General features: G+C 43.7%; 2 protein-coding genes across 5 annotated transcripts in view; both read right to left on the bottom strand.

Moving 5' to 3' along the window:
* LOC137417057 (uncharacterized) overlaps positions 1-17,032 on the bottom strand; it is a 293,573-nt gene that overhangs the window by 258,322 nt on the left and 18,219 nt on the right. The gene's annotated exons all lie outside the window — the stretch shown is intronic.
* Positions 1-17,032, bottom strand: part of LOC137417062 (calcium release-activated calcium channel protein 1-like) — a 40,397-nt gene that overhangs the window by 18,936 nt on the left and 4,429 nt on the right. The window contains exons 2-5 of one of the 4 annotated variants that reach the window (XM_068102819.2): positions 11,161-11,304; positions 6,509-6,631; positions 2,573-2,707; positions 323-545 (exon numbers count right to left, since the gene is read on the bottom strand). In XM_068102819.2, the coding sequence (XP_067958920.2) occupies positions 399-545; positions 2,573-2,707; positions 6,509-6,631; positions 11,161-11,304 (549 nt within the window). In that variant the 3' untranslated portion in view covers positions 323-398. Of the gene's footprint in view, positions 1-322; positions 546-2,547; positions 2,708-6,508; positions 6,632-11,160; positions 11,305-17,032 lie in introns of those variants that run through there. The other 3 variants (XM_068102814.2, XM_068102817.2, XM_068102818.2) reach the window with 3 other exon arrangements.

Consider the following 17,032-nt stretch of genomic DNA (forward strand, 5'->3'; position numbering starts at 1 on the left):
ACCCCTCAAACATCGCACAGCTGAAAGAATTCTGCATGGAGGAGTGGGCAAAAATTTCTCCCAGTCGATGTCAGAGACTGGTAGACAGTTACAAGAAACGCCTACTTGAGGTTGTTTCTGCCAAAGGGGGCAATACCACCTTTTAGAGCCAAGGGTTTACTTACTTTTTCCACATGCGAAATGTGCATTCATGTGTTATACAATGGAATTGAAATTATACAATGGACTACAAAATGTAAATGTTTCATGATATTTGTTATATTATATCACCTTTATCTATCAATATTGTTGAAATGAAGATCAAATAGCTGTATGTTGAAATATGTTGAAAAAGTCAAAACTTTACATGGGGTGTACTTACTTTTCCACGTGACTGTATGTACGTATGTATGTATCATCTACTCTTCCGAAAGGATTTCACCAAGGATGCTGAAACTTTCAGGGATTAATGATGGAAACCTAAAGTTGTGCATGTGCAAGTTTTGTTTGATTCTATCAAGTTTTGAAAAAACAACAACATTTCTTGCCCCTCTTGCATTTTCTTCCTTTGGTGAGGGGGGAGGGGGGGGGTGGGGGTGCAATTGGAATTATCTGAGCTATATAACCACAATGTGTTATTTATGCACAAAAGCAGTACTCGTGTTTGCGCTTCATATATGCAACCTGGGTTCTTTTTATTTTTTGGAGCATTCGAGGCAGAAATCTATTGCCTAAACACTGCCCAAAAAAAGGGATGTGTCGTAAGAACATGTTACACACTTGAAACAAGATCGCCCATAGGTTGGGTACTCTGCCAGTTATCATAATTATTATTTTTGTTCATAAAATTTTGTCTTTACCATTTGTATTATTATTATTATTATCGCTATTAGCGATACCCGATCGAAGCCCCCATATACCATTCGTGTAAAAAATAATGCTGTCAGGAACGCATCTCCATACAAACTGATCCCTTTTTAACACATTTTCAATAGCACCCTCTTTTCCAGGAATGCACCCTTAGCACTAAGCGAGGTATTACTGTATATAAAGAAGTGAATGAACACAGCAGAATGAGGTAAACAGCACATTTGGATATTGCAGCAAAACCAAAACAATTGTTGTTTGCCTCATTCTTTAAAAGCTGTCCCTTTGATGGTCAAAAGAGGTAACTTACATTTTGTTCACAGCTGGTTCAAGTCAAAGCCTGATTCTGCCTATATTTTCGCAAATGATGTGTAACAGCCCGCCATCAATCGCTGGCCACATGACCATGTTCACATTAAACAGTTAAAATTTGTGAATGAATAAACTGCCATTTGTTCAAATATATGGCACATCGTGTACTTCAAACTGTAGTTAAGTAGAAAGTTTCAAACACGATCTTTAGACGTTTCCATGTTTTGAGTTCCGCCACCAGCTGTGAATACGTTCATACATGTCCACATGTTGGATAATGACATTGATGGACATCAGTGTACTTTTACACTAATTACAAAAAATAGACACATCAACACAGTGTATGGGATTTAAATATATTACCCAGCATAAACAGCCATGTTGTGATCAGGTGAGAACGACAAATGGGCCAAACTAAATTGCCATAGCCGATCTCACATACATCTGTCTGTCCTCTTGGCCCTGGTACACAAGCTTGTGGTGAAGGAGTTGCCCTCACATTGTCTATATTCTCGAGATGGAAGGCAAACTCGACTAAAGGTAACTTTTTGTGCGTGTCTCTCTATCTATGACACTGACACACTGACAGACACACACACACACACACACACACACACACACACACACACACACACACACACACACACACACACACACACACACACACACACACACACACACACACACACACACACACACACACACACACACACACACACACACACACACACACACACACACACACACACACAGCTTTTTCAGTCCTCTACCATGACTCATCCGCTCAAGCCTATTCCCCCATCAGATTGTCGTAACCCAAATGCTCGTTAATCTTCCAAATCAAGGTTCTGATTGCCTCTACATACATGTCTCCCTCTTTAACCTGTGGAAGTCTCCATATGTTTATCCAATCTTGCTTTTCGTAGTGTTTCTGGGCAAAAGCCCATTACAAACCCATTTCATCCTCCATCCTCACCCATGCGCATTTCCACCTTCACTAATCATCCCCTTCCCACATTCTTCTGCATACTCATCTCTAGTAGGTCTGTCTCCTTTAGGTATTATGAAAGACCATCAATTTACTTTGGGCTGTCCTGCTTGATGTTCCCATCCTAACTCACGGCTCATGATCCCAGGTTCAAATCCCAAAGACTGTATCGATTGCATGTTATTCAAGTTAATGTACATACTGACATCTCCATGTCTTTATCCTGTATGCAATGCATGTACAAGCTTTGCCAGAAGACGTGCATCAGTTGTTAATCACAAGAAAGGGACTCTTCACAGGCCAGTGAAACCAAGTGTTTCAAGAGGGGCAAACAAATGCAGTAAAACATGAAGGGGCACACAAGATTTCAACAGCATGCTTGTAAAAAACAGAGCTCATACCACAAAGGAAGGTGCACAAACTCACTCGCTCGCTCACTCTCACCAATGAGCAGTTTACTGGGGATGATTCAGGGGAGATGACATGTGCTGGGATGGTCCTCCCCACCTGGGAATACTTTGCCCCTACTGGGATGAACTTCACCCAGCACAACAATATCACCTGTGCAGAGGAAGGAGAACAGCATTAATGTTGTTCATCAATTCAGACCGAGCATCTCCAAGACATCTCACGGTAGCAATTCAGATAAAAGTGAAAAACTCTTCCATTACGATTACACAGTATTCATGCATGACATGTCATGGCAACAGTAGAAGAATAGGTTAACCGTTTGTTATGGCTCATAGAACAGAAGTCCATGATAGCCGAGATTAATATTCACTGCTCATAACAGGAAAGATGTACCATATAAGAACTCGCCGAACAATTGGATACAAAAAGGTTCAAAGAAACTCGATGAATGGATGACAAAGCACGACCCGGAAGGCCTCAAATCAATGAGGAGGACGTACAGCTGCCATCCAAATAAGCATTTGAAAGGAGTCCACGAAAGTCGTTGTGAAGTGCATCTGGTGAACTAAACTTCCGGCAATCAACAGGGCCTTTCTTTTTTTTCAAGAGACAATGGTGAATGGTGTTTTGCAATTTTGCAGAATTTCTTTGTCTCCAAACTACAACAATTTCAATCTTTCAGATAGCACCTTCTTCCAACAGGATGATGCTCCATGTCTCTATGCTTCAAATGTGCGACAACTCTTGAATTAAGTCTTCAGAGGCGAGTGGATCGGTAGACATGGACCAACTGCTTGGCCACCTCGTTCGCCTGGCATGTCCCAGTTGGACTACCTTTTATGGCACTACGGTATATTAAAATGTTGTTTACTTATCAAATGGATATTGTTTGGATGGACCCTGGGCTCAGAATGTATATGTAATTCATGAAATCACTCAGCAGCAACTGAAGAATGTTTTCAATTATTTGGAAAAGCTGATTGAACAATGTATTTCGAAAACATGCCGGTCAAGTACAAAAAGGGAATAACTCTGAAAAATTAACGAAGCACCCTGAAACTCCAACTTTTTTTTTTCTTTTTTCTTTTTTTTGTATACAAGATCGAGGCTCGTGAAAGAGCTAACATTAATCACACAAAAAGACAAACCGACACACAAAACACAAAAAACAAGGGGAGCGGCAGACAAGATGGGGAGAGAGGGGGAAGGACACAAACACAACATTTGAGAGCAGGGACATCGGGAGGACTTGGGGGGGAGGTGGGAGAGGAATAAAACATATGAAAACTGCAAGGACTCTGGGGTGAATTACCGGGGGTAGAAAAGATCAAGGTTTTCGATGGGGGAAGATAAGAGATGGTGGTGAACAGCTGTTTTAAAGACCTGGAGGGAGGAGTGGGATTGAAGGGAGTGGGGGAGTTTGTTCCAGAGGTGGGAGAAAAGGGGAATGAAAGAGTGAAGGTGAGCAGAGAGCCTAGACTTTGGCAGTTTAACCATAAGAGGGTTGCAGGCAGATCTTGTGCGACCTGAAGGAATATTGGGGGGACAGAGCACAGAGAGAGCTGGGGGAGCAAGGCCGGAGAGGAGTCGGTAGAAAACAGAAAGACCACCAACCTGCCTGCGGTGAGTGAGTGAAAGGCCCTCGGAGTTGACTACATCGCAGGAGATTCCAATGATTCTGAAAGCTTTGGCCTCAACAGCGTGAAGCCAAGCAAGGTGTGAGGCAGGAGCACCAGCCCAGAGGGGGGAACAGTATTCCATTGAATTTGTTCTGTAACTTGTCAAATTAAATGTATAAACAAGCGTTACGCCGAGGTCCCCCATCGGTGAAGTGATGCGAGTTGACAAAGTGAAAGACGCAAGGCGGTCATCTTGGATTTTGACGTGGCGACCCAATTTGCAATAGCGTTCTCCCTTATGCGTAGATACACCCACACACCAGATTAGAAGTTAGTAGTTCGTTTAGTTTTCAAGATATTTCACTCACAAGGTTCAGACATATATATGGTGGCGGCCATCTTGGATTTTGACGTAGCGACCCAATTTTCAATAGTGTTCTTCCTTATGCCTGGATACACGCACACACCAGATTAGAAGTTGGTACTTTGCTTATTTTTCAAGATATTCCGCTCAAGTTTCAGACATACATGGCGGCGGCCATCTTGGATTTTGACGTGGCGACCCAATTTTCAATAGCGTTCTTCCTTATGCCGAGATACACCCACACACCAAATTAGAAGTTGGTACCTCGCTTATTTTTCAAAATATTCCGCTCACAAGGTTCAGACATTCATGGCGTCAGACATACATGGTGGCGGCCATCTTGGATTTTGACGTGGGTTGCACCCACACACCAAATTAGAATTCGGTCCTTCGCTTACGCACGCACACACGGACGCACGTTCACACGCATGCCCGCACGCACACACGGACGGAGGGGAAAATCATTGTCCCCTTTCGCTCCGCGGTGCGACGGGGGACAAAAAGGGTGCGATGGGGGTGTGAAGTGGAGAAAATGAACCACGTAAAGTGGAGAAGGGAGATAATTATTTATCTTTGTTACAGCCAAATACCATCTCTTGTGTAAGTTACTATAGTCTTACTTTACATCCCTGAATCAATGCAGGTACAATAACAGTAATATTCCCTCAACACCAAGTACACTCCATATATATTTTCCAGTGCTCTTCCAGTACAGTATGAGAAAGTTCAGATTTGATTGTGCATGAACCAAGTAGAGAAGTAGGCAACTCCAGGATGACCAAGCTATTCATTCTCTCAGTTCCACAGTAATTTGAACAATTTGTGGTTTCTGCTTCCATTATGTTTAATGATGATAACATTGATTCCTGGGAAATGGCAAAAGCTTTGTTGTCATAAACATCTGGATACTACCAAGGTCACGCGTTCTCATGACGACTTATTTTTGCCAAGTGACGTGTTTGGGAGATGACTGATTGGCATCACATTTTCCTCAACCAGCATCTCTTTTTCATACAGGTATCAAAACTCGTAAGAGACGAATAACAGAGTGCAACGGTCAATAGACACAACATTGTGGACAAAGGGAAAACAATAGGACGTGGTTATTGTTGGTTATTGTTTGTTATTGGTATATATATATATATATATATATATGGTTATTGTTGAGGATAATAATACCCCAAGGGGTAGCCAAAAATCTATTAACTGTCTCTCATGGTTTTATGGGACCTGTGCACACAATACCGGCTGTCACAAACTTCCACACCAAATTTTATCAGTGTGGCCTCCCTCCAATCAGGCAGGCCAATATAAATTACAAACTGTAGTCTGCAGTCAAATTAGCATTTCATCGAAGTCGCAGGATTAATTCCTACAAGAAGCATGCAAGCTGGTATTTCGAGGCTTTTGACATAAACACGAAAACAAAAATTTTATTAATATGCCGAGAGGCCAACTTTTCCTGAATTACTCCACAGACTGGTGTTTAAGAATCTGTGTAGTAGACCACGTGATGCTCAGACTCTTTACATCTCACGGAAGATGGAGTCACGCTCCGCCCAACCAACGAGTCCCAAGTAGCATCGCCCATGATCGGTTCCGTAAGTACGAGTGAACGTTCATATCTCAGACATTAAAAAAATAATACCTTATGGTGGTTTCTTTCACAAGTCCAGGCATTCGTAAGTTGGGGACTCCCTATACGGCCTTCAGATTAATCGGAACAAAATTATTTTTTGTCGTTTATGCTAAAGTTAAACCTTAACCCCATTAACCTTTTCGAACCCAATAATCGTATGTAATAAATTCAGTGTTTCATCCCCTCCCTCTCCTATTTTCCTGTTCCCTCTCATTAATTCCCTTGATATTTGTCCCACTGTCAATTACACTTTTCTCTTCCACGAGTCTCACTCCTGTTCAAACAAAAGGTGAAGGAGGTCGAAGATCCTTCATAGGAAAGGCACATACCTCAATAAGGAAGAGAAGAGTGCCGAGTACGGTTGAGCAGGCCCAAGCTAGCTCGATGTAGTGGTGAAGCCTCTCGTGGGGAGAATCCAACACCGAGTTCATGTTGTGGATATTGGACACAGCCTGGAAAATGAAAGACGTTATCACCATGTCAGTATAACTTTTGATGTCCAGAAACAAACATCACGTAATATTATACTCACTCTGTCTTCATTTTTTCAATATCATCCCCCCCCCCCCCCACCCCCAATACGGCTTCAAGACAGCTGTTCACTACCATCTTGGGCCACCCCCCATCCAAAACCATGACCTGTTCTACTCCCAATGGTGGGGTCCCCCGTGGGAATCCCACGGGCATGGACGTGTGTAACATTTCGACATCTTCATTTAGTTGCTGCTTAGTTGTTGCTGCTGCTGCAGTTGCAGCAATGCTGCTGCAGCTGCAGCATTGCTGCTGCATTTAGTTGATCCCTGGTGTTGGCTTAGCGGTTAGGGTGCCGGCTTGGGACCCTAGGATCCTGGGTTCGAATCCCGGTCGATCGCTGAATTAACACCAGGGGGGTTGACTCAGCCTGTCATCCTTCGGAGGTCGGCAAATTTGAGTACCAGCTTGCTGGGATGAATGATCCCGGTGTGTACCCCGGTTTAGAATAGGTACACCGTATCCCTGCGCATCGTAAGAGCGTGACCAAGGGTTGGCGTCAGGAAGGGCATCTGGCCATAAAAACATCGCCTCAAACAGGGAACCATGATTGTCATGAGGCCCGCAAGGCTAACCCCTGCTCTAGCGGGGGAAAATGGCCTTAAAACGATCATTCATATTGTTGCGGATATGGCATTTGGCCTCCATATCCGCTTGTAAATATTCCCCTATTTCCCCAATACTCCCCAACTATCCCCAATCCCCCATTCCCTAGTCCCTAGTCCCATTGCCTGTAAATAACACTCTGTAGAACCGACCTTCCCCTTTTTCCCCCATTAAATGTCGTGCCCAGGTCCACCGCATCTCACGTAGACAACTTTCGGACATCTTGCTAGTTATTCTTAGTCTATGTCAGTTAAGGACTCGTTTCCATTAATTCTGACTCTTCGTTGCACCAGAATGTGATCGTATGGCACCAGTAGTGAGTTTAGGACCTCCCCATACCTCCTCCCATCTTCCCCATGAAACAACAACAACAACAACTACAACAACTACCACAATAACTACAACAACAGAGGGGGGCGGCGCGGCGCGGAGAGTGTGCGTCCTCACTCCGGCTCGGTTAGCCGTCATTACCCATGTGCGCCGACGGGGTTACCACGAAGGGGCTGCCTGTCGGCCCCTCGTCAAGGGCGGAGCCGGTAACCCCCGCACCCAATGAGAAGCAACGGGCCGATTCCATCTGGGGCGGAGCTAACGAGCCGACGGCGTGTCACTCCCCGCCGGATATACGCAGCCACTTACCAGACGTGAAGTCAGATGCGCCTCAGCCACGAAAGAGAGAACCAGACGCCACCTCGAGCGCTGTGAGACCTCCCGCATCTCTGGACCGGACCGGGTCGATTCTGTCCCTGAGCCAAGGTGCACCTTGAGCCATCGAATACCCGCTTTCCTTGCCATCAATCCCCGTGTGAGTCAGTTTTGTCCTGTTTATCTGTCGTCTGTCGGGGCTAGTATAAGACCGTGTCTAAGTGCCTATCTTTCTATGCTGTACCTCTCATCCCTGTAATCTGAACCTTCCGCACTAATATAACCTCCTCCGGAGGTCTTGAGAACCGTATCCCTGGTGTCGTGTCATTTTAATCCCAGCCGTTGTGTCCTTTTCCTCAATTGATTTAGCGTAGCGCGACTCGGCAACGTTCGAGTGTAATCGGGTAACTTGTGCGGACACGGCGGCCATTCCGCTCGGCCCACCATAACATCAAAGTCGTGTCCGTAACAATATATATATTATATTCATTTAGTTGCTGCACATTCAATTTTACAAAATGGTTACTGGCAATTTATCAGATGCACAAATGACGTAATCTGCACAATGTATTTACTTCTGATAACATGTGAATGCATGTGCGTGCACATGGGAAATACAGTTTGAAATGTGTCATTACATCTCATGTAAAATGTGACTTTAAGAGCTCAAATCCACTCCCTCCCCACCCAACACAACACACATCTCGTTTTTTTCATTTCTGTTCCTCACAATTCTGTGTGTGTCTCTCTGTCTCTGTCTCTGTCTCTGTCTCTGTCTCTGTCTCTCTCTCTCTCTCTCTCTCTCTCTCTCTCTCTCTCTCTCTCTCTCTCTCTCTCTCTCTCACGCACGCACGCACGCACGGGAGTGGGTCACCCACGGGGGGGAGTGGATCACCCACAGCGGGGGGGGGGGGGGGGGGGTAACACACACGGGGAGGGGGGGTCACACACGGGGGGGGGGGTGGGTCACACACGAGGGTGGGGTGGGTCACAAATCCACAGGGGGGGGGGGGGTGGGTCACACACGGGGAAGTGGGAGAGGATTTCAGGAATTGTTCATTGGTGTCTCGTTAATGTTCCCTCATTTTTAAAATGGCAGTTACAAATAACCCTCGTGCAACTCATTGACAGCGCTGACATATAGAAGCAGGAATGACCACCCACATGCCCCACATTATGTAACCTTGAGCTAAAGACAGCTCGGATGCACACGATGCATATGGAGCATATGGAGCATATTCTGACATTGAGAGCAACTCGCACCAAGAACCTGACAAAAAACGCGATGAAAAAACGTGAAATGGAGTTTCTCTATTAATCCTAGATGTGAACACGATTGATTCAGCCTTAAAAACTCGTGTGAAAACCCCCAAAAAAAATTATTTTAGATTTCACGATTATATTTCCTCGAGAAAAAAAAAAATCTTCCTTGGGTGGTGTATAATCGCTCCGAACGAAACAGACATTGTCTGGTGAGTGGGTTGTTGTAATCAAAATGTTGTAATTGTTGTAATTAATATATCTCAGCAATTATGTGCGTGAATTTTCTCGATTATTGCTGAAGCTGAGACTAAAACCATCGATAAAAATGAAATCAGATCGTGAATTACAGTCAAGATAAAGGCTTATGTTATCGGCCTTTGAAAATTATATTACAAGCCTTTGAGAATTCATTTCGTTCTATAAACGGAAACTTACATCGGATTTTCTTCCCGTTTTTTTTCCACCGAGTCTAAAACTATGTTAGCGACTGTGAAAAATGAAATGATATATCGAATTAGAGTTGAAACAAGTGTTACACCTACGTCCCCCGTCGGTGAAGTGATGAGTTGACAAAGTGGAAGACGCAAGGCGGCCATCTTGGATTTTGACGTGGCGACCCAATTTTCAATAGCGTTCTTCCTTATGTTCTTCCTTATGACGTGGGTTGCACCCACACACAAAATTAGAATTCGGTCCTTAACTTATGCACGCACGCACGCACCGACGGACGGACGCACGGACGGACAAACCATAGTCCCCCTTTCGCTCCGCGGTGCGACGGGGGACAATAAAACTGAGAGAGAGCAAGACACCACGGGCCTAACTAAACAGGCCTCAAAGCTATGCGAGTTAATAAAATGGTGGATATTTGTTTATGAAGCCTCTCCCAGAATGGGTGGAGCTACTCTCTAAAGCCACACCCCCAGACGGACAGAATCACCTACTGCTATTATAATATAGATTAACCCTCATGCCCACATTTTTGCCGGTTTCCAGTTTTCCCTTCCATCTCAGAGTTTGAGGCTGTATCCATCTTGTTCACCCAGTTTCATCCCCTTGCCCTCATTCTTCCTTAAGGGTGTAGTACTGGTGAAAAATTGAGAAAACTACATAGGTACCTTTGAGAGGTATCTAATTTTCAGTTTTTCTTGAAAGATATAATCTTGGCTCTCAGACCAGTTTCAACGCTTCTTTGTCATATTACATGCATATAATTTGCATAAATTAGACGTCAATAAAAAACAAGGAAAAACAAAGAACACATTTCTACTTCTATCTTCTATGTCACCTATCATTTCTTTTCACACAAAACTTGGTACATGTATTATACATGTGTTACTCTACTACCTGATGAGAGGGTTTTGTGAAATTACGTCAAATGTTCACTAATTAGCTAATTATGCCAATTACCAGATAAAACTTGGTTGTCCTTCAATAAATCCACAATGGCTACTCCTATAAACAAAAGCCTTCATCATTTTAAAGGAAGTGATATTCTGAATATCCTGTCCAAATGTCAGCCCAAAAGAATGATGCAAATTAAAGTTTTTAACAAATAATTCTACTTCCGGTTATTGAGGGGCATGTATGATGTTAGAAAATTTGGAATTTTTTCAATAATTAGGGGTACTTCTATGACCTCTAATAGCATGATTCTTGTTTATAAGACTATAAGGAAACTGTTCAGCTAAAAAAAAAAAAAAAAAAAAAAAATTACCTGTTCACCAGTACTACACCCTTAACGTCTCTCTCTATTTTGTCCTTCAACCTTGCTATTGGCATGTCCCTCTCCTCACCCCATCTTCCTACTGTTCTTTTTGTTGTGTTACATCCGAGTCTGTTATGTGTTATAGCTCCTCCACAAGCCTCGACAACGTACAGTATAGGAAAAGAAAACACAGGTAAATGTTCAAGAAAATCCGGAGACAAACATTACCTCCACGTGCGGTAGAATGCACGTGCTGACCATCAGAGCGAAGAGATGAACAGCTACAAGCACCGTGGTGCATACGCTGAAGGCAACAAGGAGAACAGGAGGATAATCGTACCTGGGATCCAATTGTGCTTCTACCATCGCTACCTGAGAGAAAAAAGAGGGGTTAATGCGACCTCAACAAAAAATGCAGTTTAATGTAGAAAAGCATTTAACGACGCACCTTCCCTGGGGTGATTTGGGTAGTAGGTTGTATGTGGGGCCCCTCAATGCAAGTGTTAAGGGAAAAATGGTTGGTGTATCTACGATATCAGTTTAAACATCCACTTTTTAGAAAAGAAGAAGAAGAAGATGTTTTCCTTGTTTATTTATTTTTCCGCTTGAGAAAGCAGTAAGATCTTGGCAGTGGTTTATAATGGTAATAGCAGGCCTCAATCTGGACGACGAAGGGTGACCTCGAACAGAGGAGATGCAGCTCTGATCAAGCTTGTCAGACATATTCCTTTTGCCACAAGCAAAGAGTTGCAGCATCAATGTAATCTCCCTTGGAGGTTATACTATCTATCTACAGACTTGGCATTTAATATGGAATTTTTTTTTTTCTTGACTTGGGTTTACTTTCTGAACTCGGTATATCAATCTGGTGAGTTTCTTTTACGCTTCGGTGATTTCTTTGTTAAAATAACCATGTCACTGATTGTCTGTCACAGCAAGAAGTCAATAACAGGATTATATCACAGGTGGCGTGACAAAATGTACTGACAGGTACATTTGACGATTGGCTTCACAATCGGGTATATAAGGGTTGTTGCGTTCTGTATTAGTGGAAAACTGCTGCACATCTACAAAAGTTATTGCCGCTTCCTCTGGAGATGGTCTGTCAACTTGACAATGCTGTTTGTCATGGAGTGGTGGCTTTACGAAAGTCTGGCATTAAACAGCATGCTATTGCTGGGCAGTATGGCATCACTCAAGGTCAGGTGTCGAAGATCCTGAAACGAAATGCTCAGAGGGGTGTCCCTACTCCAATACCGAGGCCAGGACGTCCCCGCAGAACCACAAGGAGAGATGATCGCCAGCTGCACCGGTTAGTCTGCAATGGCCGTACCAAGTCAGCTAATCGGCTTAGGGCTGAGTGGCAGCAACTGACAAATGTGCCTGTATCTAGAAGGCTAGTCAACCAACGACTGGTTCAAGCAGGCTATCGTGCCAGGCGTCCCCTGAGAAAGCCACGCCTGACCAGACAACACAGCCAGCGCCGATTGCAGTGGGCCAGAGAGCACCGTCAATGGCAGCCAGGACACTGGAATCACTTGATCTTCAGTGACGAGTCTAGATTTCTGGTCTATCGTCAAGATGGCCGCATCTGAGTGCGCAGACAAGTGCATGAAGCCTACAACGAAGATTGTATAGTGCCAAGAGACCAAGCTGGAGGTGGTGGGGTGACCATTTGGACTGCTTTTCATGCAGGGGGCAAAACTGACCTGGTTGTTCTGAATGGAAACCTGAACCAGTTCAAGCACAGGGCCATTCTGGAAGAAACATTGCTTCCATTTGTTTCTGCAACCTTTCGAGGAAACTTTGTCTTCCAAGATGACAATGCACGGCCTCATCGTGCTCGCATGATCCAACACTTTCTTGCTGACCGTGGTGTAGAGCATATGGAGTGGCCTACCATGTCCCCGGATATGAATCCGATAGCGAACTTGTGGGCAGAATTAACGCGTCAAATCGACCACTTGGACCAGCAGCCGACCTCTGTGCGTGAATTGCAGCAGGCTATTGTCACTGCATGGCAAGCGATTCCTGTCCAAATCTTGGCAAATCTCGTGAACAGCATGCCTCGACGTGTACGTGCTCTCCTGAATGCTCGTGGGGGTTACACGAAGTACTGAACTGTAATTTTACTGTCCGTAATCCCAGTCGTAATTTAACTTTTGTTTTTGTTAAAAAAAATTTTGGCTGATGTGCAAAATAAAGAGATACTTCTGGAAAACGTACAGAAGTTTAACACAGTACTGTCCGTGAATAGAGTTCAATATCAGTTCACATCACTTTCAAGGATCAATTTATTTGCTTCGAAATGTCAAATGTGGTTTTTGTTTCTTTTAAAGGTCACATTAACAAAATCTAGAATAATTTCAACATAATTCTAATGAACTTTTGGTTCTAAGTCATCTTGAAAAGTAAGTTCACCCCCACAAAAAAAATATTCCATATTAAATGCCAAGTCTGTATATAGGAACTATCCAGAAATGGCTTCGTGCTGCAGGTTGCAAAGCCAGAAGACCGATATGATGCCCTCTTCTCATCTCAGACCACAAAGCAGCCTGTTTAGCATGGTGCCTGGCATGTGAACACTGGAATTTCACATCCTAGAGAAAGATCCCTTGGGCTGATGAGTCAATTTCTCCAACATGAAAAAGATAGTAGACTCGGGTTTAGCGGTAACTCAAAACAGAGCTTCCACCTAGTTATGGGGCGGATCCATTATATGGAGCTGTTGGTCATACATTTCTAAATTTGTCCTCGTCACTGCACAGGGTAAATTAACAGGCAAACAGTACCATAGGGACATTTTGTATTGTGTTGTTCTACATTTTGACAACAACCCACTTCTCAAAAGACCTGCCAATGCCAGATCCCACTGTTCTAATGCAGTTACTGATTTCTTGCAAAACTATGCCATCACAACATTACACTGGCCAATAACGAGTTCTGATACAAATCAAATCGAGCACATTTGGGACATTTATGACCACAGATTTAAGAACATGCAGACTCTGGCACAGTTGGAGGCCACGTTACACCAGGAATGGCAACAACACCCTTTTGATTCTCTCTAGCAGCAGCTTCAGATGACAAAGAGGGTTGCAGCCGCGATTCTTTAAAACAGCTGTTCACCACCATCTCTTATCTTCACCCATCCAAAAACCTTGATCTTTTCTACCCCCGTTAATTCACCGCAGAAATCACTTTTTTGAAATACCAACTTATTTCCTGGAAGTCCTAGCATTGTCCATACTAGGGCATGCCCGTACTATATATATATCTAAAAGTATATCCCCCCCCCCTCTATTTACATGCAATGGTTTGGTCCAAAGCTAACGGCTTGCGAGTACGGTGACAATCCCCCCCCTCTATTTACATGAAATGGTTTGGTCCAAAGCTAACGGCTAGCGGAGTTTGGTAAAGAAATCGCCATAGCGTGCACAAATGCGCAGGAAAGCGAAAGAATCGCAAATTAGTTTTAATTAGTTGTAAAACATAGTTTAACGCCAACATAGCGGCAACATAGTTTGCCAACGTGAAATAAATGAATACGCTCTCAAATGTGCCAAAAAAAAAAAAAAACGCTACCCGTACGCTCTACCCCGCCCGTACGCCCGTAAACAAAAAAAACAACGCTCTTCGCTTCCGCCCTTCGCTCTGACTGAATTGGGAGAAATAATGCGCATAAGAAATCGAGAAATTATTATTTTCTCCGGAAGAAATCGAATTACGTACCGTAATGGCGCACGCGCTGGGCTCAGCATCAGCTCGCTCTCACATCGGCCACGCCTACGCAATAACGCGTTCTGTGATTGGATGCCGGAAGTGCAGTCCTCACTGTCCGGAAGGTCGTATATCGCAGTTACGATGAATCGCAAATTAGTTTTTATTAGTTTTAAAACATAGTTTAACGGCAACATAGTTTGCAAACGTGAAATAAATGAATACGCTCTCAAATGTGCCATCCGAGGCAGAGTGTGTCCGCCACGTTCGGCACACGCGATAGCTCGCTGCTCTCTGATTGGTTGAATCGTTTTTTGGACATAGCTCGGTAAGTAATTGTCCGATTAATATGAAACCTTGAAAAGGCACATCCTCGGGTCCCCAGCAATATACCTGGCAAGTTTCAAGTATATCGGACCGGTAGTTGTCGAGAAACAGCAGTCACAGACATACAAACAAACAAACAAACGTACAAACAAACATACACACAGAGATTACTGGAATTATAGATAGATGTTTTATACCTCTCCCAACCTCCCCCCCCCCTCCCCCACCTTCCCACTTTCCCATGCCTTCTCCCCCCAAGCCCTCTTCCTCCCTCCCTCCCACAGATCTCCCGATGTCCCTCTTCTCTATTGTTGTACTTGTGTGCTTCCCTCTCTCTCCCAATCATGTCTCCCGCTCCCTTTATTATATGTTTTATGTGTCCGTTTTTTTTGTGATTAATGTTAGCTCTTACACGAGCCTCGATCTTGTATACAAAATTTTTTTTTTTTTAAAGTGTGAAACAAATTGTGATCAAAATGGTTCAGTAATATTTCCTGAGCTGACCTCGTTGAAGCTACGAAAGACAGTCGTGTTTGCAGCAATCACTTCATCGGTGGTTAATTGATTGAAAATCACCGTTCAACTCTTCTGATTTCTATGTTGTTGTTTAGGATAATTTATCTGCAATCTGTCGTTCATTCCACACAACCACCACCCACTTACCCCTTGTATGCTACTGCATTTATTAAATATTTTCACACCAAAATGAAAAGTTCATTCTAAGCATAATGTGTATATACGTAAGAGAAAGAACCAAAATGAAGACGAAGAAACTATATCCCATCGTGTTTGGAAATCGTCTCGACTATGTCACCACATGGAGGCCGCCATAACCAATGTCACCGCATGGAGACCGCCATTGTTTCCGTTTCAATGTAGGTCTATTCGGCAAAATAAAAGGGCAAACCCATTTTCATTTACTCTATCTTTTGTAGACGAGAAACCAAAAAGGCAATTAGGATAACAAACCGAAGATAAAAATTGTGTTTAACGTGTGCTCGATGCAATACCAGAAACAATATCAGAAATTATTCCTGTACATAGTATTTTTCAGTTTCGTTTTCTCCGGTTCTTTGTTGGTTTCTAGGCTTTACACCTATTTCATAATGAACAATAACTTTGTTCTAAACATAATATGTGTATACGCAAAAGAAACAACTAAAATGAAGAAGAAGAAACTCTATACCCCATCGTGTTTATGAGATTCAAGCCAGGAGTGATCGTCTGCTTCTTCGAATGCCTCATGATGACACAGTACCGTACATATATTTATTTTATTTCATTTTCTCCGGTTCTTGGTTCATTTCTCGGCTTTGCCTTTTTCATATCATTATATCAATCAATTTCTATCAGGCTTCTCCACTTATGCAAACTTAATTTATGAAGTGTAGGAGTATCTATATGCAAGACTGTCTGTCTGTATGTCTGTCCCCAAAATACTCCCCCAGTTTTGGGGCAAGCTCTGCCAAACTTTCTATGGAACCTTTTTGGGTCCCAGTGGGTGTCCTTAGATAGGTGGGAGGTTTCATAAATTTGTCAATAGTCAATACAATTATGATTTTGAGTTTCCACCCGTACAAAGCTGTTCTCTCTCTCCGCATGTAAACTCATTCATGGTTTTGGCATTCACAGTTTCGCCATTTGCCGTAGGTGGAAACGTTCCCTTCGGTAACATTTCAATACGATTGAGATTTTGTGTTCCCATCTGTACAAAGCCGCCATTTGCAGTCCCAACATTAGCGGACACCACATATTTGCGGTTGATAAAATGTGACCCGATTCTACATTCGAGGCCCTGTGCCCTCCGTATTCATGGTTTTTCGTGGTCTTTCGCGGGCGCGTTCGTGGTCTTTCGCGGGCGCGTTCGTGGTCTTTCGCGGGCGCGTTCGTGGTCTTTCGCGGGCATGTTCGTGATCTTTCACGGGCGGGTTCGTGGTCTTTCGTGGGCGCGTACGCGGTCTTTCGCGGGCATGTTCGTGATCTTTCGCGGGCGGGTTCGTGGCCTTTCGCGGGCACGTTCGTGATCTTTCGCGGGCGGGTTCGTGGTCTTTCG

This window comes from Myxine glutinosa, chromosome 3 (assembly GCF_964187855.1).
Source record: "Myxine glutinosa chromosome 3, kmMyxGlut1.1, whole genome shotgun sequence".
Lineage (NCBI taxonomy): Eukaryota > Metazoa > Chordata > Myxini > Myxiniformes > Myxinidae > Myxine > Myxine glutinosa.